This window comes from Lates calcarifer, linkage group LG6 (genome assembly GCF_001640805.2).
Source record: "Lates calcarifer isolate ASB-BC8 linkage group LG6, TLL_Latcal_v3, whole genome shotgun sequence".
NCBI classification, from domain to species: domain Eukaryota; kingdom Metazoa; phylum Chordata; class Actinopteri; family Centropomidae; genus Lates; species Lates calcarifer.
In genome coordinates this window covers 11648302-11674596 of record NC_066838.1, presented here as the reverse complement: position 1 = coordinate 11674596, position 26295 = coordinate 11648302, and the positions used below count along the sequence as shown (strand labels likewise).

General features: G+C 44.4%; 1 protein-coding gene across 5 annotated transcripts in view; it reads left to right on the top strand.

Moving 5' to 3' along the window:
- Positions 1 to 26295, top strand: part of samd11 (sterile alpha motif domain containing 11) — an 82772-nt gene that overhangs the window by 43358 nt on the left and 13119 nt on the right. For all 5 annotated transcript variants that reach the window (XM_051071182.1, XM_018665993.1, XM_018665992.1 and 2 more), the window contains 4 exons: positions 2770 to 2945; positions 11416 to 11525; positions 18941 to 19033; positions 22568 to 22732. In XM_051071182.1, coding sequence (XP_050927139.1) covers positions 2770 to 2945; positions 11416 to 11525; positions 18941 to 19033; positions 22568 to 22732 — 544 coding nt within the window. The remainder of the gene's footprint in view (positions 1 to 2769; positions 2946 to 11415; positions 11526 to 18940; positions 19034 to 22567; positions 22733 to 26295) is intronic.

The window sequence follows — 26295 nt, the reverse complement described above, 5'->3', positions numbered from 1 at the left end:
GCTGAAAGGAGGTTGACCACACACAGTAAGGTTGCCTCAGCTCTGCTGCGCACAGGCATGTGTGTGTGTGTGTGCTCGTACGTGCTCGAGCGTTCAGGCGCCCTTCCTTTGAGCGCTCCTACGTGGGCTGCCAGGGGTGTGTTTTGCTTCGTGTTTTGTTTCGGAGAGCCCTCCCCCGTGCTGCGGAAGTGTTGCCGGAAGCAGTGGGAGCTCACCCCCAGTTCTGCGTCAGTGCCACTAAAGAAAGGATCGGGGCTTTCCGGGAGGGAGGGGGGGGGGGGCTGTCAGCCTGGGTATGTCACGGCCATGTGGGTGGTTGTCTACACTCTCTCTCTCTCTCTCTCTCTCTCTCCTCCTCTCTCTCTCTCTCACACACACACACACACACATGGCTACAGTCACGACTGCTCTTAGACAAACTATTCTTGTATACACTATATTGCTGGTATGCTCCAAGTAAAATCCCCTGCTTTGAAGGGGAATTCTAAGGAACAGGAACAGGTGTGTGTGTGTGAGTGTATGTGTGTGAGGATGCACATGTGTGTTTTACCAGACAATGTGAAGAGAGCAATAAAGAAACTTCAGGTGGAGAGTTTGTATTTAACAGATGTGTGTGTTTGACAGATGGTAATTGTGGCTGCACCCATTGAAGAGTGTTGTTCTGATGCTCCACCACACACACACACACCCCCAACGCCCTGTTGGAGCACGAGCACTAAGTTACAGTGAGGCCTTGTGTGGAAGTAGCAGAAGTATCAGAAAGTGATCCACTGTCCTCAAACGCCGGAGCAGAACTTGTAGAAAGCTCTGACAGGAAAGAAGAAAGGAGGAAAAAAAACTATTTTCTGGCAAGGCAAGAAAAAAAAAAGAGGGCGAAAGGAAAGAAATGTGCAGAACTATGTGGTCTGCTCATCCTGGGGGATGTTTTCATCTTTCTCCCCCCACCACCCACCCCCGTCCACAACTTTTTTTTTTTTTTTTTTTTTTAATGTCTGCCATTTGAGAGACTCCAGAGGGGCTGCACCTGTTTGCCTCTTGGCTAGGAGCCCCCAAATCCCTCCTCCTGCCCCAGTCTGCCACTCATGCTGCCGCGCCTCCTGGGATGGAGGGAGCGAAGGAAGGAGGGAGCGGGGAGGAGTGGTGGAGAGCAGGGTTGCGTGTGGTGGAAGGGATAGCTGGAGGGCTTGAAGGCGTCCGGGAGTAAGAGCAGTGATGTAGGCACAGGCCGAGAGAGGGAGAGAGAGAGAGAGAGGGGGAGAGAGAGAGGGGGGAATACAGTTTCAAATCCAGGTCCACTCTCCCACACCGGACAGACCTTACCTCTGTGGAGTTCTCTCTCTCTCATCTCTTGACTCACCACATTCTCTTTCATTTCTGTATTTTCTCTCACCTCTTCTCTTCTCTCTCCTGTACAAACCCACATCCACTCCCCTTATCTTCCCTGTTAACTTTTCTCCTCAGCCTGCTGTTCCCTTGCTCTCTTCTATAATTTTCTACTGCAGCTCAACCTCCTCTACTCCTCCCGTCTGTACTCTTCTCTCCCCCGCTCTCTCCCACTCTTCCCGTCTCTGTGATAGGACCGTGTTAATCTGCAGTGACCTCTTCAGGTCACATTAAAGGTCACCCGGCTTCACTTCTTAACGACCCTAGGGCCACACTCTCCTCTTTATCCCTTCTTTTCTCTGCTTACTCCTGACAGCTTTGGAAAAAAACAAACACTCGACACACAACCCCCCCCCCCATCAGTTTGGCTTTAGATTAGAAAAGCATAGTGTGACTTCAGTGTTTTGGAAACAGCTTGTTCCAAAAGGAAGTTGCTTCATTACTGCAGACATACCCAGTCGACCTATCCAGACATACCCAATTGAGTATTAGAGGATTTTTTTTCAGTATTACTTTATAATTTATTCACACAGAGCACACACAGTTTGATGATATCTGGCTGGAGGCTAAGTGTCAGTCTAGGAGATTATGTTGTTTTGGTTTTGGTTTGGCTCACAGGTGCCAGATACACTGACTCTTCCGTCATGGCTGTTGTAACAGTTTTTGCTGTGAGCTTGTAAATGATTTTAGTTTATGATGAGAACATTTTAAAACAATATTGTATGGTAAATGATTGAATGCAGTGCTTCCCCACCATTTTTGTCTGATGTTCTCCCACAGCCCTCTCAGTTGACCTCAAGTACCTCTTCAGTGACACCACATGTCGTGTTACAAATATGTGTGTTTGAATTTAAAATCAGATGTTGTTTAATACTGTGACAATTATATAAACATAGACATCTCTGGAGTATTCTTCTCACACCCATCAACCAAATTAATTGTAGCTACAATGGTTAGACTTGGTTGCTAATTAGTTTTCAGGTGTTACAGCTAACTCAATATGTGGATATATGTTTTTTCAGTCAAATTGCGATGTTTATTTTTTGATAGTAATTGGGCTTCTTTTGCAATCTTCCCACTTCCCCCTGGCAACGGCAGAAGCACCTCCTCCGGTGCGAGTACCTCTGGTTGGGAATGACTGATTTAATGTATTCTTTTTGGAAGAGTTTAATAAGCAAGATAACACAACAACAACAACAAATCCAGTCAATACCACACAGTGAAACTAAGATACTCTTGTGTTGGAGTCTTCATTCATCCCAGCTGATGCATATGAAGATGGATGAAACTGAGGTTTCTGGGGACAGTACCGTAATGTTTAGTACTTCAGTGTCTAGTGAATCCTGTTGCTAAAATGTCATCTTCTCTTTTTGACATGTTGTGCAGAACCGTGGGCGCTTGGCTGAGAAACGCACCATCCCCCTCCCCCCCAACCGGGTGCCCAAGAAGGAGCTGGCCTCCATCTTCAGCAGTGACGACAGTGAGGGCAGCGAGCGGGCCAGTGGGGATCATGCCCACATCAAGCAAGAGGACGAGTTGCATTACAGTATCATGAGAAAGAGGTGAGGCTGCTGCTATACGACTTCTATGGCCATTGCTTCAATGTAGGACAGCTGTTTGGGGTCATTCTTACACAAGACAGCAGCTAATATCCCAGGCTAAAATTTTCTTTATTTCCTTTCTATGTGTGTTTAGTAGACAGTGACACATATTGTTGTAATTGCATTGGCTTTAGTGTGGCTGAAAATGCATACATTCTGTCGTGAAATCACCGCGAGAAGAAAATGTCATGCTCATGTTTGCTTCTCTTCAGGAGTGGTCTAAAAGCAGACGGATGCAAATTTTATTTATTTAATTTTTAAATGGCACCATAGACGTGTGTGTAGTATTTTCATCAAAAGTGATTTTAGGATAATTTTGAGGTGTTAAAGGCTCATTTTGAGACAAACAGACAAAGAACTGCGTTTCAAAAATATACTTACGGCTTTTGGTTTGGGATGTCTAATGGAAGGATGTGCGCTGAGCTTTGAAAGTGTTAATTGGTTTGTTGTTTGCGTTTTGTTGCTGCTGCCAAGTCTCAGTGTATCTGTCTTGACTTGATTTTGAAAGACAAGTCACCTGCTTCATCCCATCCTGAGCTGTGCTTGAGAGTAGTATGATCACAGTGTGTTGAGTATAAAAAATGTATAAGTTGTTATGTCTGAAATGGTTGTGAAATAACTAGATTTAGAATATATGTTCATCATGATATGTGTCTGTTTTTGCTGCTCAATTAACAATTTAAGAGGATATGAAATAAGTGAAAAACACAAACAGACTTTGAGTGACAGAGTAGGATTAATAATAAGAAGTAGCAAATGCTCCTCAAAAACACTTTAACATACTGTATGTCTATAAACAGTATCTGGTTTCCTCATCCTTCACACTTATTATTTTCATCAAATCACGAGGAAAGCAAAACACACACAGGAATGTTTTGTTTGTTGCCATTGTTATTTTTAAGAAGTAGATGGCATCAAACCAGAATAATGATACCACAAGTGGTATGTATTAGGAATACAGCTTAAATGTTTTCAGAGATGTCAGTTTTTTTTTTGTTGTTGTTGTTTTTTTAATCACATACGCCACAGTTTAGATTGATTCAGTAAATGGCTGTTTGACTGATGGTCGAAGCTGACATTTTCCACAAGAATGGATGGAGAAGAGTGCTCAGAAGTTGTATACATGTTAGACTGGGTTCATCATAGAAATGTGGAGTACATGCACTAAAGGCTTGTTTGGATTCAAGTGAATGATCTTGTTCATCTTTGCACATACAAACACACATGCACGGTTACAGTGAGGTCACCTGAATCAAATAGGCTCTGAGGAGATCTGCCTCTCACTGATGGCGTACACTCTGCTTTGTTAGGAACTAGAACTAAAAAAAAAAGTGTCATTATATATTTTTTTAATGTGCTCTCTTCACAATAAGTACTTTGATCCATATGAAATGAGAAAAAATTAAGACATTTTAAATCTGGAATAAACATCACATGGATTTATGATTACTCGGTATGTACGTAAACAGATTTGCGTGATTCAGAAATCAGACAGGCTATGGACAGATATAATGCAGGAGCTGTTCATTGATTAACCTCAGAAAGTCCCCAGTTGCATTATAAGCAGCTTGTGCAACCTCATTACAGGAGGGGATGTTTTTCATGTCTTGAGACTTGCGTGTGACACGGCGGACAGCACAGCAACTTGTGAAGCTTAAAATGGATCCACTAACCTCATTTGGGAGGGTTTCCCCTCCCCCTGACACTTGTGCCGCTGGCGTGTTAAGATGATAATGAATTTAAAGAACACTTATGACTAATATGTCAGGCTTTTACCCTTTGAAAGGCGGCGGACTCGCTGGAGCCGCAGCTCCGGTCTGTCGTGGGCATCCGTCTCAGCCCTGCTTTATCCCTCCCAATGCGGGTCTGGACGAACGGGATAATGGGATGTCCAATCACGGAAATGTGATTTCCATTGACCGCAGCTTCGTAAGTGAGTCGTAGAAGGGTCTTAACAAATTGGATTTGGCCAATGGAAGTGAAAAATACAGGGCCTCTGTATACATGTGTGAGTGTATCTGTGCTGTCTCATCCTCACATCATCAGGGCTGGCGGCAGCACCATGTCACACCCACTTGGTTGCTGCAACCTGCCTACTTTAACCGCACTTTAATATGAATGGGCACATCGAAGCAGCACATTTGAATTAATTATCCAAATTTTTTATTCTAGCATAATACTTCACACAGCAAATTTACTTTGGGTGGCATTACATTGGGAGATACTTCACTTCACTCCAGGTTTTCAGTGCATAGTTGAATACATTTAATGTTGCTATGTGTAACATTAAAGAGTCGATTGTTTGGTTGGTTCAGATGGCCGACTAATATATTAAGGGGATTTGTCTGTCATTGCTGACAGGTGTTGTCTTCATAGCTCATCATTCTCATCCGGTCGTCTTCTAAAGTTCATTATAAGCCGGTCCACCTTGTTTAACCAGATTAATGTTAATAGTCGCCAACTCCACGGAGCTGCACTTCTCCTGCTGAAGAAGCTCAGAGCATCTAGAGACTGAAGTGCAGCCAAGTCTCAGAGCCAACCAAGTAATCATTATCACAATAAGGTGTATACTGAAGCCTAGAAGTCTAGTGTGGCTCCTGTGAAACACACTGCAACTGAAAAGAGGAAACAAAATCCTTTTTTTTTATCACTTTAATTTTGCCTTGATATCAGTGTTGCAGTTTGTATGTGACTTGGATTCGTTAACACTGATTTATGGATTTCATCTTTGGCACTAAATATTTGATGGCTGTAGCTTGGGATTTTAGCGTCTTACTCAAGGGCAAAACAGAACCTACCTTAGTGTTTGTTTCAGTTGGCCGTAGATAACAAGGCTTTGATCAAAAAGTGCTGACTGAGAGTCTGGGTAATTACCCGACAACCACTGTGGATTTTATAAGTTACACCCGCTGACGTCTGCCTTTCAGCCTGTGCCCTGTAGAGGAAAAAAATAAAATCCACCATACCCGTTATTAACCTTCCCCAAAATAAACAAAGGCAGTTTCTCAGTTTTTCAATCATGCATGAGGCCATTTTCTACTCGATCACTTACATACACAAATGTGTTCATCTACAAAAGGGAAAAATATTTACTGTATGTGTGATTACAGGATTTGGTAGATTAAGTAGGAAGAAGGAAACTTCGGTTTTTATTTGGCATATTCTGACTGTCAGAGTCTCTTCATAAGGGCTATCTTGTCCTGTGCTCCTCCACTCGGCAGGGAGAAAAGCTGATTGAAACAAGCAACATGCTGAATTCAATATAACGCCTTATTGGTTTTTAGCTTGGGATTTTTGTCTTCGGGAACAAGGTTACAGTTTAGGTTACTGTGGGTGTAATTTTGATAGACCTCATCAGAGTCTTTAACTGTTGTCTGCTTAATTGTGTTTTTTTTACCCTGGTGAAACATTGAAGCAGCGTGAGCTTTGCCGTTTACTGAGAGAAAGCCACGGTGCTGCGGTAGTGTTTGTTTCGGGTTCATGCTGCTAGGAGGATGTTAAGTGAAATTGGAAGCAAACTGAACATGCTCACATTCATAAACGTTAGAAGAATCTAATAATTAGTACTCATTATCACAGAGTTTTCCCAGCCTCCCTTCATAGTCCCTCTCTCTGTATGAAAACAGATCTTTTCATGGAGCAGCATTGACTCATATTTGTTGATGGGGATGCTGTAGTCAATCTGTGCAATAACCACAGAGAGAAAGACACTGATGCTGAGTTAGCTACTGTAAGTCTATTGCGTTTGACATTTTGTCCTCTGGCTTTATTGAACAACTGTGTCATTGCCTTATGCCAGTAAGGGGTCACGGACAGTGTGAAATTACTGGAAATGGCTCTCCCCTAAAGCACTAATTAGCAAGCTTGGAGGTTTTATAGCCTTCTAGAGGAGCTTTCCGCTTCGAGAATTTTTGGCCTTGTTTACAGGCGTTTACCATGGCAACAGAGTCACAGCAATTTAGTAGTTGATTGGGCGTTGGCTAGCAGCAAGATGTTCATTGTTTCCACAAAGAACAGTGTTTTGTCTATTAACTCCCTGTCAAAACATGGGATTAACGAAAAGATGGTCAGCAGTGTTCCAGCAGTTTAGTCTCAGATTTGGCGCTGGCTTGAAGCATGAGGTTCATCATTTCCACATGCAAAGAACACAATGTTTACTATTCATCATTTCCTATCACACAATATGTTGAAATCAGCTGCAGATAATAAGAGCGTTGGCCTTTCATACAGTATCTACAGTACAATGGTGTGTTTTTTGAAAGCTCAAAGGGATTACATCACATACTGTAAATGTACCAGATTTCCTTTTCAAATCCAAATGTTCTTTAAATCTGTTGAAGAATTTCTCTCTGAATTAGAAATACAAGAAAGATAATTGCCATTAAGTATGAGCCAGAGGACAAACTAACAGTAAAGCCAGCAGCGTGTGCATGGCTCAGTTCAAGAGAACCTAAATGCAACATGGCGGACTTAGCGTATATTCTATTTCCATTATTCTTTTCTTTCCTTCCTTGGCTGCCTTATCGACCTCATGTCAGCGTGTGCAGCAGAGGAACAACAGGGAGAAGTGAAGCCCAAGTGAAGCTGGGCTACTCTTACTTATTTATGTATCTATTTCTGTATTTATTCATTACCCCCTCTGCTCGCAGGGTTCCCAGTTGCGGGTTGTCTTTCGATCCAACTGTGAGCAGCATGACAATTGTGTGTGTCCGTTGCTCACAGGAATCAGACAAAACTTAAAATGTATAGGGATCAGATCTATATTACTGATTTAAACTTTATGTGTCCTAAAGTACACATTTCATAAACAAAAGACTTGTCATATATTTTTTGTGACAGAGTGTTGCAGAAACTTTATTTATTTCCTGTTTCTCTCAGCATTTTGCCCAAGTCCATATCTTTTTACACTGTGGTTACTGAATATTACATATTGCCTGTTAGTTTTTGAATGTTGCTGTGGGCTACCTGTGCAGGTTGGAGTGGGCTGTTTGTTCAGGCTGTTGTCTTGAGAGCAGAGGAGTGTACACAGTAAAACCTGTGAGCACCAGATGTTACACAGCGACCTGTCTTTCTCTCCTCTGTCTCTCTTGCTCTCTCTCTCCTCCTCCTTCTCCGCTCCTCCACCTTCACATCCCTGCTGTCTGTCTGTCAGCACTTCCCCAGTGGTGGTGTGAGACATGGCGTCAGGGTGCCTGGGCTGCCAGCTTCTGCCAGCTCACACTGTGACCTCCAGCCCCGCCACCTCAGCTCCACGTGCCAATGCCACAGCAGGCCACTGCTGGGCAGTTGACTCCCTGTGCCAGGGGAAGAGTCTTTTCATGTTGTTTGGACCATTTTGAATAGTAACACCCACTGTAATGGTAGAAGGGAGCACAACCTTTCATGCACAAAAGAAAGAACCTCAGGCAAATGATCTGGCAGATTAAGTTAATCAGCTTTTCCAGGAAAACTGGCCAGTTTTCTTTTTAATTAAAGTTTTTGTCAACACATATGATTTATTAATAAATAAGCATTCCAATAACTGTGAAATCTGAAAAAATAATTGACAACATATTGTAATATTGAATGGTGGGAAAAAAGCAAAGACAGGAAGCACCAAAAGAAACCAACAGTAGAGATTAGGGCTAGATGTTGCCTGAAATGTGTGAAATGTGAGTATCGAAAAGTTAACAGTATCGAAACTTGGCATTGAATGCTTTGGCTTGTTTTCTTGTTCTTGGATCAGATATTTCCTGACCTAAATCAGGAGCGCTTTCTAACTTTAGACAATATATTCACTTCAGGCAAACTTCTTTATTTACCACAGATGCTCTGAGCATTGTTAAATAAAGAAATCCTCAAACCGAGGTAATGAAAAAAGTACTGTTTTGGTATCAGTACATGAACTCAGGTATTATATTGGCATCCATTTTAAACATGATCAAGTGATAGACAACCCCACTAGGAATTTAACTACTTACACGGAGAATGTGATTTCATTTCAGTAATGTTGGACACCAGTAGTATCCATGACAGACTCTGAGTATTAACACATATTAGGTATCCCAGTGTCTGGGTCAGTGTGTCTGTCCTGTGGCCGGGGATGAAGGGGCGGTATTGACCAGTTTAGGGATGAGCTTAGGATGAGATGATTGTCTCCGGCGTGCACCTGGGTGATAAGAAGGAAGCTCATGTCCTTCTTAGCTATCAGGCCCAGCAGCCACATTATCACCCCCACCCCACCCCCACCACCATCCTCTCCAAGGCTCCTGTCCTCCCCGGCTAACACTGGCCTCAGGAGCTCCTTAGGGAGCGCTGACTCAGGTGACTGGGTTTTAAACGCCATCCCCACCCCCCACTCCATCTTCCAGGGCTTGAGTGTGACCTTGCCTACACCCACAGAAGGAGGGGAGGGAGGGGGTCGAGGGAGGGCAGAGGCGGGTGGGGATGGGACTAGGCCCTCATTAGCCCAAGCTGAGGCGGGACAGCTCAGGAAAAGTGCGCTAATTACCCCACTAACAACGTCCTTGCCATTCATGGCTTAGAGCGGCCACTTTGCCACAGGATAATAACCCCATCACCTCCCTGAGAAGTTCAGGATAGCATTATCGTGATCACTTTAAATGATGGACAGAGGGTGGTGTTATAACGCAGCTAGCTGATTGATGGATTTGGCTGCAGTTCCTCACAGTGGAGTGTGTAACTGCAGTGTGTGTGTGTGTGTGTGTGTGTGATGTGTGTTTTGCTGGAGTCACTGGATGACGCAGATACATTATTATATGACTTTAAACACAATTAAAAAACCCTGCATCTCATTTTCTTTTTGAAGAAAACCATTGGGCTCTCAGACACAGATAGCTACTAATTTTAGCAAGTTAGACTCTAAAAAAGAAGTCTATCATTAGTCTAAAAAGTTTGCAGTCACAGTCCAATCAAGCGTCTCCGTGCTTAGCAACCGGTGGGGACTGTTTTGTCTGGGACCGTTTTCTGAGTCATTGGTTCTCTGTGACTGAGAGGTGACTGGTGAAGCCGGCATGGCCAGCATTAGGCCCTCTACGCTCCCCTTCATCTTTTCTGTTAGCGTGTGGAAAACAGCTTGGCGACCGACAGCCTGACATTACAGCAGGAGCCTGTAATCATGGGACTGTAAAAACCCAAATCCAGCAGCCGCAAACAGTGTGGCCTCGTCATAGTGGTGGCAGTTAAGAACCATTCACCGCTTCTGTCCCATAAACTGTGCTTGCCGTGTCATACCAGACCCCCTTCATAGATGATTCTGCTTTCAATAAAGTTGCCAGTTAAGCCCATAAAGGAGATTTCTGCTGACACTAGAGGATGCTGATACCATCAAACCGACATGTCTAAATGCTTCATGTTTTTAGGATTATATTGTGGATAAAATGACAGTTTACAAGAACTTTCCTGTTCTTTTGGGCTTTGGATCGCTCTTCCATGCAGCACGTATGTCACAGTCATTTAACAGTAAGTGATATGTAAACAGTAAGCTAAGAAATATTCAGCCCCATACCTCTCCAACCACAAAAGCTGTTTGCCATTGCACTGTGACTACTGCTCGGCTGCCATACTCCCCTCAAACGCTAAGCGCCTATTTCCCATCATTATGCCATTTAATGCGATCAGGATGGTAATCAGATTGCAAATGAAATACCTCCATGACACAGTTGTTTGGGTCCACTGGTGTGGGGAGGTTAGAAAGGCGGCTGGTGGAGCATTTGGAAGGGCAGAGTGGCATAATCTGTAAACCCTCCTCCTGCTCCTCCTTCAGCTGCTGAAGGGCAGGACAGGGCGTATGAGAGACTCTTGTGAACTGCTTTGTTGTGAAGGACCTCGTGTTGAAGTGTAGGCATTCAACTGACAGTGACATATACCATAGATTCTTTGTGTTGTCTTATAAATATTACATTCCTGATAAGTAAGCAAGGCTTGATTGATATTTTATTTTATCTTAAATATTCATCTTTTCACGTTATTCAATTGCAATTTTTCTCTAAAACCGCCGTCTGTGGCCGCAGTTAAAAAGAGCCATAATCAGGTTTTAAGCTGCTAAACTACTTATGAGTTGTGAATATGTTCGTTAATACATCTTAGTGTGGAAGATGAGAAGGGATGAGGCCCAAAAGTGCTGGATGCGGTAGTCTGTCAGAGTCTATTACACACCTCAGAGCTAAGAGACAGTTTACAGGACAGCCACTTGTAGCTGCTGAGTCTGTGTGGAGGCATGCATTTCAGAGAGGACAGGTCTGTTTGGATGGAGGATTTCTGTGGTAAGTAGTGTGTGAAATAGTTTGAATTTATGCACTGCTGCCTTATCACGCACTGGTTTAAATTGCGTTGTGGAATTAAGGTTTGTTTGGGGGTGTTTATAAATGTGTTTATCCTCTCTTTCCTCTGTGTGTGTGTGTGTGTGTGCGTGTGTGTGTGTGTGTGACAGTCGTGACAGTGACCTCTCTACAATCATCTCCAACCTGCACCACACCAGACAGCACGGCATGCCTGAGGGCCAGTCAGCCTCTGACCACAACACCAGTACCGGACACACAGGTAGGACCAACAGTGATGCTGTGTGTGTGTGTGTTTAAACGATTGTCAGTATGTGTGTATAATATAGTGTAGGATGTCTTTTTTCTTTCTCTTCTTTTTTTCATTCTTTTTCTCTCTCTCTCATCCTTTGCATCCAGGCTGATGGTATATCCTCCTTTTCATCTCCTGTAACATATGTAAACGTTCCATTACCCATTTAATTTACTCTAATTTGTGTGATTGGGGGAATTTAACATAAGCTTATTACTCATTCCTGAAGGTCGCTCTCAAGTTGATTACTTAATGTTCTTCCCACATTCTCTGCCGCTCTCCAGGATTTTTGTTAAACCCCCTGTTTTAAATTACCTCTGAATAAATAGCTTTGTTTGCCATTAATCCATTTTCATGTGAGCAGAGGAACCATGGTGTGCGTGTGCTAAGCTAAGAGCTTTTCTTACAGCCTACAGACAGAACATAGACAGCATTTAATCACAGCTATTTGTCAAGTAGCTTGTGTGAGGATATTGTGCAGCCATCACCGACATATGGTTGTAAAACAGCCTCTATGGATATCACTATTCAGCGATCAAACCACTGTACTGGATGATTCTGGGTTAGTTGTACCTAGTTTTCTATTCACGTATGTTTGTATAGTTTGCTGCCTTCCAACAAAGTATGATTGATGACAACAGTGCTACAATGGCAAAGCCTCACAGCAACCCAAACGTACTTTTCATAATACCATATTACTGCTCATTTAAAATAATAATTGGATAAATCTTAAATACTAATTATGGAAATGAATCAGCTGTATTAAAAGCACCCACCAACAAATCCACTCATAAACAAATACATTTACCCCTAATTGTCTGTCTTTTTATCAGTCAAGACCATACCTTTGCTCCCCTGTTGCCCGGGGTTCGACCCCGTGCCTTCTTATCCCATTAGCCAGAGGCACAGCAAGTGGCATAATCAGCCCAGACCCCAACACCTCCATACCCTCTCTCTGTGTGCTCATCTCCTCTGTCTGCCAGATTAATTGTCCATACGGTGCCTGTGATATCAGGCAGGGTGGGTGGAAGGTGTAGGGTATTAGATTGCTCAGTAGCCACCCCAGCCAGTGTCTTAGACCCCGGTTTGGGACGGATTTCCGCCCAAATACCAGCCTAATCAGCTGCTAAACTTAATGGAGAAATCAAAGCCCTGAGTGGTTGTCTTAATGCACAAAGACAAGAGGGAATGGAGGTCGATGGGAGGGGTGGTGGTGATGGAGGAGGGAGTGAATGCAGTGTGGCCTACGCCAGAGGGGGTCCAGGACCCTAAAATCTGTCCGTTTGAGCATTAAAGGGAGATTTAACAGGCTGCCTAAGCGGCTCGCTCGTGTCTGTAAACAAGTCCAATCCGATCAGCCACTGGCTCTAATTCTGTCTGCCAGTGAAATTAGACGCACACACATTCACAAACACACAATTACACACAAGTAGCACATAGTTATACAGATGCGTGCCCACGCAAAATCAACACAGGTTCAAATTTTTGTCCAAATACAGGGTGGTGGGTGTAACGTGTATGAAGTTTTAGAGCTGTGGATTATTTGAATTGGAGATGGATGAGACGGTAAACGCAGCTCGCTGTCTATGATATTATGTTTACTCTGTTCTGCCAGTCAACTCTCCTATTTGACTTATCCTCCTAAAGTGTTTAACGTCTACCAATGAACTGTGGAGGGAGAGAGTCTGAGCGACAGGAGTAAGACAGGAGAGAAATTAAAGAACAGGGAAAGGAAAGAGAAGAAAAGTCTGCAACAGAGAGAAACAGAGATGCAGTGATGGAAGAAACATTTGGAAAGAGAGAGACAGAGGAAAAGAGCGATGAATGAGTGCGGTGGTGGTATCAGGGGAGGGCAGGCGGCAGCTATGGCGGCGGACGGCTCCGTATGTTTGTGTGTGTGTGTGTGTGTATGTGCGTGTGTGTGTGTGGGTCAGGAGGAAAGGGAAGCAGGCTTGCCGGGTCGTCTCTGCGCCGGAGTGGGCCGTTAATTAAATCTGAGGGATAGACAGGAGGGCTGCCTCCCTCCCCATCTCCGCTCCCCTCCATCCCTCCCTCCCTCGCTCAGTCGCTCTCTCACTCTCCAGCCGCTGGCTATTCGGAGGCTGTGTGAGAGGTGGAGGGAGGAGGGGAAGGAGGGAGGGAGGGAGGAGGGTGCAGGGGCGCCGACGCTGAGAGTCTGACTGCCTGTGGAGACTGTAAACCGTGGCTCTGCGGTCAGACCGGAGACTCAAACAGGCAGATAAGGTGTTTTTGGACCGCCACTCTCTCTCTCCTCTGCTCCCTGCACTCAGACTCCCAGAGGCAGTTACAGCCTGTCGGTGTGTGTGTGGTTGAGGGTTGTAGCAGTGGTTTGGGGCTTGAGCACATTTTTGTGTGTGTGTGCATGTGCACCTTTCCGTGTGCCATTTTAAATGCCTGGTTTTAGATGTTTGCTTGCGTGTGAATCTGCAGCCTAGCGTGTTTGTGCAAGACCTTTTTTTTTTTCAAACTGACTGTGTGTGAGGATAGCTTTTAAAGTATTACCAAACAGTTATTACATGATTAGCCTAGAAAGGCAATTCTAAACAAAAGTAAACACTCCAGGATTTCTGATGATATTAGCTCTGTCATACATAAGCATAGAGGGAAATGTGGGTTGTAAATATTTTAAAACATCCTACTGGTTAATAGGGATGTAATTGTACTGTCATAACAAAGTAGCTTCTCATGGTAATAGTCGATAAAGACACAAATGCATTTAATGCTTCTGTGAAGCAATTCATAGATGACAAACAACAAATAGAGGAAATAAATTGTTTTTGTCCTTCCTTTCAGGGTAACTGAAGTTTCAATTCAGAAAGTTTTGTTTTGTGTGTTTGCGGGTTTTTATTTATTTTGGTGCGAAACAGTCATTGGTATTTTTGTTTGTGTGTTTCTGGTTTGGTTTTGGTTTATTTCATTTCGTTTTAACAAAGGTCACTCCACACAACACTTTATACTTTATATGCTATACTTCTGCCTGCCTCCTTTTATCCTCAAATTTTTATTTGATTTGATATGTTTTTTGTTTTTTTTCTGGTCAAACTGTTTGTTCCTGGTTTTTCGAGCAATGCATCACTAAGTAACACTTGAGCAGAATCAGGTTCATCAAAGTAAATTAACATCTGTTACCATAACAAAATATGTGAAATTGTTGCAGTCTGTTACAGTATAACTAGATTACATTATACATACTTATAATTTCAACAGAATTATTTGACAATGCTTTTAAAACTTTTTTAGCCTTTAATAACCTGTGACATGAGCAGTGTTTTGTTAGAAATATTAATATGCATATTCTGGCATGAACAGTTGCCTAGCAACAGCCAGTATAAGCGGAAGAAGACAGATGAAGGCTGGGATGATAGACGTGGAAAGATTTGACCAAAAAAAAACAGGTGATTAAAAAAACAGAGGATTTTTGAAAACATTTTTTTCTTGGAAATATTTCACTTTGAGGTGTTAAGACATGTTCAGGTCAGGAACACCTGTTTGATAATGCACTGACAGATTTCTTTTGTGTCCATCGCTGTCTCCATTTTGATGGACTTTTGAAATGGTTTTTAGAAATAAACTGAAAAGTAAATTTTGTTGTATTACCTTTCATCAGAGAATGATTTAATCCCATTACAGTGAAGATTCTAAGTAACTATCCTAACAGTAACAAGTAACAAACCACTGTTACTGCTGATAGAAACATCACTTATTGTGCATCACCACCTGTACAGCAGACAATTTTTACAGGACTGACTGTACCCGACAGAAGGCATTTAGAACAACAAAAACAAAAGCTTGCCTGAGCAGCCTGTAGGTTCAGTTTTTAATGTGTTACATAACTCTACTGCACTGCAAAAAGGACATTTATTTATATGACAATATCAGAGATTTTCACTCTAAGGTCATCCATATTTTAGTCAGTTGACTACACATTCTTTCTTGGTGTTCTTCTCTCGCCACTCTTAATTTCTCACTTCCTGTTGAAAACACACAGAAGAAGACAAGCGGAGGAGTAGTGTACAGGGCAGTGTTACTGTGTGTGTACATTTGTACATGCTGGCGGTGCCGCATCCTCCCCTCAGCACGAGCAGAAGCGCCTCCCTCCCCATCTCCATCACCCACTCCGTGTCCTCCCCTCCCTCTCCCAGCTGCATCGGCCCGTAAGCCAATCAATGGCAGGGCTTTCAGGGCCGGCGGAGGCCCCGGCGCACGGAGGGGTGATCAATAAGTTATTAGCACCATTCTGTCAGCTGTAATGTGGAGATTGATCGGGGGGCTGCGGCTGGCGGCTCACCCCACGTCCCCGCCTGTCACTCCCCCTCCCCCCCTCCCTTCCTCGCATAGCCAAACCCCCCTCCCCCTCCCACCCCACCCTCTCCCCAGCCTGATAAAGATGACAGATTAACGGAGTAAGAGAGGAATTAAGGAGTCTGGCTGTCTGAGCTGTCAACACGCTCCATGGGATGGAGAGAGGAGAGGAGGAGGGCTAAAGTTTGAAGGAGGAGAGGAAATCAGAAAGTGAGATAGAAAGAGGAATGCTCCCCTGCCTGATGGTTCGCCCTGGTGGTGTCACATGAAAGAGAAGCAGCTTGGGTCCGTTGTTTCCTTTTTCTCTATCCGTCCTTCTGTTCTCATCCCTCTTTTCTCTCAGTGGGAGGAACAGCAGATAAGGAGAAGGTTAACTAGCAAGGAGGAACTGAGGCAGAGGCTAGAATAAAGTGTGTTTAGGCCAACTTCTTAAAAAAAAAAAGTTAGCTGGGACCATATCATAGCAGCTAATGCTATTTGCACTTAATTATTGTGCTCTTTTGACAGTTAAAATCACAGCCTTGAAGCCACAATAAAACTCCTGACTCCATAACCACTAATTCCTCAGCAATATTAACAAGCTGGTGATATGGAAAGGCCCAGGGTAGCAAACGTGACTGCAAGCGGTGTTAGTGGGAGTAAAAGGGTTAGCATAGACGCTAGCAGAGCTCAAGGTTCGGCATTAAAAGGGAGCGCCGGTGCTCTAAGAAGCCCCATTTAATTGGCTTTAAAAGCTTTCCGCCCTCAAATCTCTGGCCCTCGGGCACTTGCTCAGGAGACAGAGTGTCTTGAGTGAGGTCGGCTCAAGAGACGACTCAAGTGTGTGTGTTTGATCATGAGAGGCTCGGGGTGTGGGCATAAGCATGCATGTATGTGTGTGTGTTTGGTAGAGGGAAGGGGTTTAACTAATGGGGGTTCTCTCTCTCTCTCTGTCTCTCTCTCTCTGTCTCTCTCTCTCTTTGTTAATATTCCACTAATAGGATAGACGGAGAGCTTTAGTGTTTTTTTCTTTTGACCAGTGAAAGAAATGTACTGAACGCGATTTGAAAATACGAAGAAAAACAGAACAAGAGATCATAAAGGAGGTGACAGAAAAAGTATAAATTCTGAAAGATGTTCAGTGTGTGTGTGTGTGTGTGTGTGTGTGTGTGTGTGTGTGTGTGTGTGTGTGTGTGTGTGTGTGCGTGCGCGCGCGCACGTGCACTTGTCCATTAGCGCTACCCCCCTCCTGCCCCCACTGTCTCTTTAGGGTGGTATAGGGAGTGGATTTCCTCAGGACCTGAGAGGCAACATCAAACATTGGATCATTAGTGAACCTCCTCTCTCTCTCTCTCTCTCTCTCTCTCTCTCTCTCTCTCTCTCTCTCTCTCTCTCTCTCTCTCTCTCACCCTCTCACCCTCTCCCTTTCTCATTTGCTCACTCACCCTCTCATCAACACCAGGGCTCCCTCGGCAGCCCAACAAAATCCTCAGAGTCCTGCCTAAATCTCCCTCTGTCTCTTTTCCCCCTCCCTGTCTATCTGTGTCTTGTTATAGAGAAGAAAGGATGTAAGTTTGGGTGATAGGTTAGGGGTTAAAGGTCAGACTTCACTCCAGCTTCACTCCTCTGTTGATGCTCCGTCCTCCCGTCGCTACGGTAACAACAATATCAGGAGCAGATGCATGACAGAAATCGCCAAATGTTGTTTGCTCGGGCATTGCTACGAAATTACATTGTGTGTATTTTTTTTTTTTTACCCCCCTGTTCATTGTTTCTCTGTGCTATTTACACATGCTGTGCAAATGATGAAAAATCGCTTTGTTGAAAAAGAGAGACGTGGGGAGAAAGGAACCATTCTCCTTGAGGGAGGAAAATAACCCCCCCCCCCTCCCTAAAAATACGCACAGGGAAGTGAAAGAGAGAAAGAGAAAGAGAAAAAAGAGAAAGAGGGGAAGCAGTTGCTGCCGTGGCTTGGCTGCTGTCTGTGTGGAGGAAGAGACAGGAGTTAGAGAAAAAGCAGAGGTGCATGATAGAAATAGAGAGAGAAGACAGAGGGAGAGAGGGCAATGACAAACGTCTTTTTCCTTCCTGCCAGCGCTGTGTGCGATGTGCTGTGTATCCCCTCCCTCTCTGATTAGGCCTGTATTGATTTGAGGTGTGTTTATAAGGGGGGGTGGGGGGGGTGGATGTGAGGCGACGGGGTGGGAAGGAAGTGCGGGATGAGAGGGGAGGATAGGAGGAGGAGGAGTAGGAGGAGGCAGTAGGGGGTGCTGTAATTGTACACAAGATGCTACTTTTCTGCAGTGGCAGGGGAGGACGTGGGGGGAGAATAGGGAGGAAAAGGAGGAGGAAGGGGAGGCAGGAGAGGCAGGAGAGAACTCCTGATGGGGAGGAGGGTTCAAGCACACCTTCAAGAGGAGAGGGGAGAGAGAAGGAAGCAGGAGAAGCTCAGAGGTGAGTTGATGAGGGAAGGGCAGCAACAAGGTGGGGGGGTGGTGGTGGTAGCTGTTATGGAGGTACAAAAACTAAAAATAAACACATGATATAGACATAATGTAATGTAATGGCTGAGAGGAATTTCTGAAGCAGCTGAGAGGCCTCGTGCACTTTAGTTCAGTTAGAGGCTTTTGTGCCGACATCTGGAAAAAGAGAAGAGAGAGAGGAAGAACAGTGATAACACTTGAGGACAGACTGTTGGAAAGAGACATCGGAGGAGACGCAGAGAGACGAAGCCCTCCTCCCTCCCTCAAGTAGACAAACACACACACGTGAATGAGCCGGGCAGATCTGTCATCCACGGCGGTGCAGGCCCCCTCTCATCTCTTGACAGAACAGGCACATCTCCAGACGCCCGTGGCTTGCTTCACTCGCTCTGTTTCTCTCTTTCTCTCCCTCTCTCCACCTATCACTGTTTTTTTCCCTCTTTGGCTCCTTTTCGCTCCCTCTCTTCTAACTCTGCATTTCCAAAGCAGCCGCCATGTATACAGGTAGACACAGCAGAGCGGCAATATTGAGCCTTTGCTTTGGTCTTTTTTTTTTACTGACTGCTCTTTCTCTCTTTGTGTGTGTCTGTGTGTTTACAGATGACCTTCTAGGCAAAAGGAGAAGCTTCTCTCCCAACAGCAGCAGCGAGTGTCCCTCTGACAGCAAGAAGTCGCGTAGCGTATCCCCCAAAGGTAAGACCACGCGGTGTATTTGTGTGCTGTGACGTTAGCAGATGTGCTTGGACATGCATTCTGTGAGAGGAAACAAAATTTTTTAGGGAAGAAGATTGAGTGTTTGAGTGAAAGAGAATGGATGGAAGCTGTAGAGTGAAGAGTGAAGGAGAGGGAGAGATGAGGTGGTATTGATGTAGGTGCTGGTGGTCAGTGTGTGCTAGGGTTAGTGTGATGGTGGGAATATACACACACATAGACACACACTGTTGTACACATATGCAAAAACACACACGCTCTCTCTGTCACGCATTTGATGACATACTACCAGGTCTTCTCTCTGTTAACCCGTTACTCTGTCTTGTGGATGTGTTTTGTGTTACAGTTGCATGTGCATACACATACGTTAGAGGAAGCCAGTAAAGAGTCAGTACACCCAAATTACCTAAAGCATAGTATTTTCTCACTAACTACTAATAGTATGGGATCATGAAGACAGTTAACATTTTATATGCTGAGTTTTGTTTTTAGAGATTCTACTGCTACCCCAATAAGACAGATGGTCTCAGCACCGCAGAAGAAGAGTTTGTGGTGCTCAAAACATTGAGGAATTACATTTAAAAAACTTGATGTAGTCCCAGTGAAAACTGTGATTTGAGTGAACTCACTCTTAAACAGGAAAACAGAGCATGTGTGTCTGCTTCTCTGCAAATACAGCACGCACAGTAATATAATATCTGAATAATATATGTTAGACAACATTCCATTTAGGTGTCCTAGCACACACACTTCATTGTCACTTTTTAATTAGCTCTCTATGACGGACCTTGACAAGGCACACCCTGGCAAGACGATGCCACTTTGTAGCGCTGGAATCCGGTCGCCATCCTCTATTATTCATATCTCCCCGGTGTGGTGTGAAACCGGGCGCCCGGTGTGGAGCCGGCACGGCCACTGGGCCGATCCCTCTGGGCTCCCGAGGAATACTTCCTGGCTGATGCATTATACAGCAGGCAAAACCAAGGGCGGCTCACCGCACATCCCGCCTCATCTCTGCGCACACACGAATGACATCACACAGAGATACACACACACACACACACACACACACACACACACACACACACAATCCAATACCATGTGCTATTTGAAATATTAGTTTAAGAAAATGGGTGAGTGTATTTGCATAAGAGCATTGGGGGTCAGATTGAGTTGTGTCGAGCTCAGCAGGAACCCTGTACTGACCTTTGCCCTCTGGTTGACCTTTGACCGACTGCCTGCAGCTTCTTCCTCTTTCACTGTGTAGAGAAGCACTCATTCCTGGCCATTATAGTCTTACTTAGACACAACCCAGCTTCTGAAAGATGCATGGGTTTTTGTGGATGTGTTTTTGTGTCAGTATGGGTGTGTTTATCTGTGTGTGTCTGTTTGTGTACTCAGGCTTGGCTTCCTTTTAAGGCAAATGGAGCTTGTGTGTGACTTTGTGTTCTTCTGCCTCTCAGAGAATGTGTGGTTAGGATTTTGGCTCTTAAAGCAAACAACCTCTGTATACGCTGTATATGTACTCGTCCTTTGCTGTATATTTGCATAAGGGAGACAAAAACTTTGTGTGTGTGTGCAAGTGTGTGCGCTGCTTGCCCTCCAGAGAAGTGTGTTTAAGCTGTTTCAAAACACTGCTGATCCTGTGTCTTAACCTTGAGCTCTGTCCACACCCAAACCCTGACTCTGCACCTGTATGTGTGTTCTTATATGGTTATCATTTATGCGTGTTGCATCTATTTGCCTACAAGTTTGGCGGCAGATGCTATCCGTTAATGACTAATGCAGGTGGAGAAATAGATTGAGAGAGAGAAAGACTTGAGAGGGTGGCGTACGGATGGAGCCGGAGAGATTGGATGCCGCTGTGTAAATGATGTCTGTTTTTCTTTTAGTGGCAAAGTCGGCACCCCCTGCTGTGTTTAGAGAGCGGAAAAAACTTTAGACAGGCACAGACTAGTTGCGTACACACACACACTAACACACACACATACACTCAAGGACCTTGGGTGGATTAGCTGAAGCTTGGCGGTGGAGACAGAGATGCTTGCGTGCTCGTTTCCTCCCCCACCACCTCCACTGCACCTCCGCTCCTCAGCGCCACTCCTGCTCGCCTGCCCGGGGCCAGGCTCAGGTTTCAATAAGAAGGAGGGTGGTAAAAATAACCCCTGCTTTCCTCTGCTTCTCCCACCTCCTCCTCCTCCTCTTTCTCTTTCTCCCTCTTCTAACTCCCTAACCACCTCCCCATATCCCCCACCACCCTTACCTTAGATCATGTTACTATTGACAGAAAGAGAGAGAGGAGAGAGGTCAGAGAGGGAGATTAAGTGTGGGGACTGACAGCTAGATAGATATCATACACCACATCGTCTTCACAACACCTTAAACACTGCACAGCAGCACTACACACACGTAGACACGCACACAGTGGTAGGAACTGAGCGGTTCTTGTTCTTTTGGATTTTTTTTTTTTTTTGTCTGCATTAGATACAGTCAAAATACTGCATTGCAAAACAACCCTACTTATAACCTCTCACCCCTAAGCCACCAGATAGTGCTGCACTTTCTGTCAAAGAAATAGTGAGTTCATGCTGGGGTCAAGCTCACACCATTAACAATGCATGCCTGCATGTGTATAGCTTCATCCGAAGAGTCTTCCAGTCCATCAGTGCTGACTTCTTAATGAATGATCTGTGTACCAGCATGTCTTCTGGCTGATATTTGAGGAAGGCTATATGTCAAAGAGTGCAGTGATCATAAAAGATATGCATGCTTGAAGGCATACAGTATTAATTTTGGTTAATTCTTTGCTCTGGGTTTACCATGTTTACAATGGCCATGTGTCCTGATTGTGTGTTGTGATGTTTTTAGGGCTGTGCAAGGTTTTATTCTAAAAATACACCTGTCTCATGAGCCAAAATCATAAAATGTGACATGAAAAACATTCCCTTCCTTTCAGATGGCTCAGATGAATTTCTGGTGTTTGGTATAGACACTACTCAGAGGAATTGACATTTTTAAAAATGCAAACTGGTTCCTGAACAGCGGTGAATGAACCTGTCTTTCAGAAAAAGTCGGTCTCACTGGTATTAGATTTAGTTCCTCTCTTGTCCCTTTGGGGTAAACTAAAGGTATACTCGGCGTGGTTGCTAAACAGCAATATTCTGTATTCAGTTTAATGATGTCCTGAAATGTGATTTTGTGTTATGAACTAAAAATTTTCAAAATCTGCAATCTCTGGCTGCTATTTGGAGACAGAAGTGGTTTGAAGCTGTATTGCAAATTTGACTGTGCTTGAGGCAAATTCCTCACAATCATGACTGACATGGAGATGAATGTGGACTCAGATGAATACACAAAATAATTATTTAATCACATGCTGAAAAGATAGTTCAGTGTACAGCGTTAAGTTAATAATACAGTTTGGAGCTTGGAGTTTCAAGTTCGTATTCATCTCCTGATGAGTGGGATATTGATGGTCAGTGGTCATAATATAAGTGTCTCCCTTCTTCTCCTCAGAAAACTCCCAGAGTCCAGTGGTGGAGGCAGGCGGCAGCCACGGCCACATGAGCCCTGAGGAGCACTACAGGCGCATGATGTCAGCGCTCAGCGAGCAAGGGTCTTATGAAGAGCAGCAGCAACGCCTCTACCAGCTGGCCAGCAGCATGGGTCTCCATGGCCACGGTCAGTCTGCATGCTCTATATTTGTGTGTATGTGTGTGTGTGTGGCCATCATCATCCTCACTGTCATTACACTGGCTTTCCAGTATCTGCAGTGCACTCAGATTCATCTTGTCGCTCCATATATTACCCCAGTGCACAGTTGGTTTTTAAATTCCAAATAGCGTTTCCTACTTTACCAGTAAGAACTGACTCATGAAAGATCTAGACATATTTTTCCTTTAGTTTTTTCCTTTGTTTTGAAGTAACTTGAGAGTTAGTTTGAAGTAACTTGAGATTTACTTCAAACTAAAAGAGTTTCCTTTGGAAGCACTTCACCAGCTTCTATAAAAAAAACACCTCTTCCATCACCTGTCACTAAGTCACCGAGATGCTGTGCTTTGTAACCCCAGAGTGTAGCGCTGTGTTCAGGGCACCATGTTAAGGTGTGCCACACTGCTGCCAATGTAAAACCCCAGCCATGGAGACAGCTGACGTTTCTATTTGCGGTGCTTGCCCACCCAGTGTCAAAGTGTCGCTCAGGGTGATTTCTGACCACCATGGCTCTCCGTTGTTAACAACACCCACAAGCCTTTGCATGCATCAACGCCATGATTGATCCGGAAGCTCTCATTGGCTGCCTGCCAGGGCTCTAAATCTCCCAACACTCTGGAAACCACCAGTGTGTCCCAGTTTTTCTCAATTTCAACAGACACATAAAATTTACTGGTTTTAGCTTGAGAGAACTGTAGTTTGATAGGGAAGAAAGAAAATGAGAAAAGTTGCCTTGTTTGGGTTTTATAAGTTGGCTTTACGTTCATTTCACTCTGCCTGCCATTAAATGTTAACCTCTTTCTCACATTTTTGTAAAGAATGTAACATAAAGTCCTACCAGTCTTTATGAGCTCTTTCACAGTAGCATAAATCCAATCAATGCCCTGGCTGAATTGTAGTTTGAGCTACTTTTATTTTTATTTGATTAGTAATGATTTTTAATTGCTGGCTGCAAATCTAGGGGGCGAAGCCTATAAACGCTTTAATTGCCTTTTCCCTGTGTCTTAGAGGACTTAGAGGCAAGATGCAGTGCATTGTGGGGGTTTTATGGCCCAGGGTGCAGTCTGATCGCTGGCTTCCTTTCCCAGAAGCCTTGCTGGTATGAGGCAGACGCTCTGGCGCAATACAGACATACTCGCTCCCTTTCTTCACTTCCACATTCCAAATCGTTTGATAGTTTCCACTCTATCCTTTTCTTCTGCACCCGTGCATTCTTCTTCCAAGCTGCACTTAAAAGCTTTCTATGTGCAGAGGAAGAAGAGACAGAGGTAAAGAGACACCAGGAATGAGAGTTAAAAAAATAAAATCCGTGGAGAGAAATGGTCAAAGGAAATGAGGGAGGAACTAGAGACGAGAGAAGAGTGAATAAATAACTTCTCCCAGAGCAAGGAATTGTGAAAAAAAAAAAGCATACATCCAAGTTTACGGTTTATTAATGATTCCCAGGTCACACGCTTAAATACAACTACCATTTAAAACACAACTTCACGGTAAGATTTCCTTCTAGCGACGTGTGCGTTTGCATCCACTGTTGCGTTTGTGCGTGTCAGATCCTCTAAGCGGATGATGAGCCACGGGCGTCACATGCTTTGCCAATGCTCCCTGACAGCCAAGCCTTTGGTGTTGCTAATATTCCTTTTCTTCCACACCTGGCAACTTCCCCCATCTTTCCCACTGACAGTTTACAAGTGTATGTAGAAAACTTATTACAGCGCTACTGCTGCATCCTCCCTTTCTCCAATTAACAGTCGGACCTTGTTAAGAAACCGACACTCTCAGTCTGTGGGGGCGGCAGAGCTGTTTTGTCTCTTGAGGGGCTGACTGAGAATTGCTTCAGCGAGAGACCCTTGACATTGACCTGGTCTCCAATGGGGGCCCCTGTGACCCCCTTCTCCTCCACCACCAGCACCACCATCACCGCCATCTTTCCTATACATCTCCCTCTCAAGCACTGCTTTTATACCCCCTCCTCCTCCTCCTCCTCCTCTTTTCCTTACCCCCACCTCCAACTCTCCCTTTAGCCTTGGTCCCCGCAGAGCATCCTTTCATGTGTTTGAAGTGTAGGGCACAGAAAATGAAAGTGTGTGTGTGCGTGAAAGAGGTGGGGGTGAGGAGGAACTCTGTGTGTGTGTGAGAGTGAGTGTGAATGTGTAGGTGCAAGGTGTTGTTTGAGAGGCTCTCTCTGGACCTGATGGGCAAAAGAAGAGTTGGGAAGGGGAGGAGGGGCTGAAATTGGGAGGTGGAGGGGTGGCGGGGTTGTAGAAATGGCCAGGAGGGCTTTCCCTCCCTCTTCATATGATGAAAGGAGTGAGAAAAGAAAAAGAAAGGTGGGGGTAGAGATCCAGATGAAAGTGAAGGGAGGGTTGGGGTGGAAGAGGCGTTCCTCTGTTTTGTCTCCTGCAGTTTAGTCTGATATGAAACATGAAGCTGTAAACAACATCTCTTTATTATCATCCCAAAGAGCTGGATAACTCCAGTGTGTGATTGGTCAAAGTACAGTCAGTCAAACACACTGAGTGTGACAAACACGCCACAACTTTACTTCTAGCTAAGCCTATGATACTGGTTGAATACCTCTTCCTGAAAAGATACTTAATTTTCTGGTGTATGGTGTGCTTTAGCAGATGGATGTCGGCTTTTGTGTACCTGCCAGTCCACCAAATCCATCACGAGGCCGGCCAAGCTGCATCAGCGCAGTGCTTCTCCGCATTCTCACGCCGAGGAAAACCTGGCTTAACCGAGGGGATTTAGGCCCAACTCCACGATTGATGGCAGGGAAAAAAATGGGATGGCACAAAGGAGGGATAAGCAGGATGGGTCCGAGTGGTAAACTGGGACCTCCCAAAATAACTCTTGCGAAGGAGAGGGTGTCTCTGTGTGTGTGTGTGTGTGTGTGTGTGTGTGTGTTTGGGGGGGTGTCCTCAATCAGGACTCTAATTTGCAGTCAGAGGGACTCTCCCCTTGTGTTCTAGCAGCTGCAACAAGAAGACTTTCAGAGGGGGAAATTCTGAGTACCTAGTCTGTACACACACACACACACACACACACTGAAGGGTAGAGCCCCAGGTGACCCTGCTCCTCTCAGTTCACATGATGAAAGAGAATTAGAGAGAGAGGGGAGAGCAAAATATGGAACCTATGTCGAAATCAGGCTTTACAAACGTGGACTTGATAAAGAGACATCAGAAGAAGAGGAGAACTGGAAGAAATACCAGACAGAGAAATGATCAAAATAAATGCAGAATTTCTTGAGTGTTATACAACTTGTATTGTTTGGGTTTAAAGTCCACCAATTTAACATATCAAAGCCAGGGCTGTAGTCACCATTGACTCACATCTTAGATTTTTTTAAGCCTCTTTTGATTAAATATCTTTAACTGATTTTAGACAAAAAATTAATTAAAATTGACATTATTTAGTATTCTCCACTGAGCAATGTAAAGAAAGCATTAAGGAGTGTATCCATTTTAAGATGGAATTTATAAAATGTGAAATTTATGAATTCTTTTAATTTGTGGCTGAAGTGGGTGGGG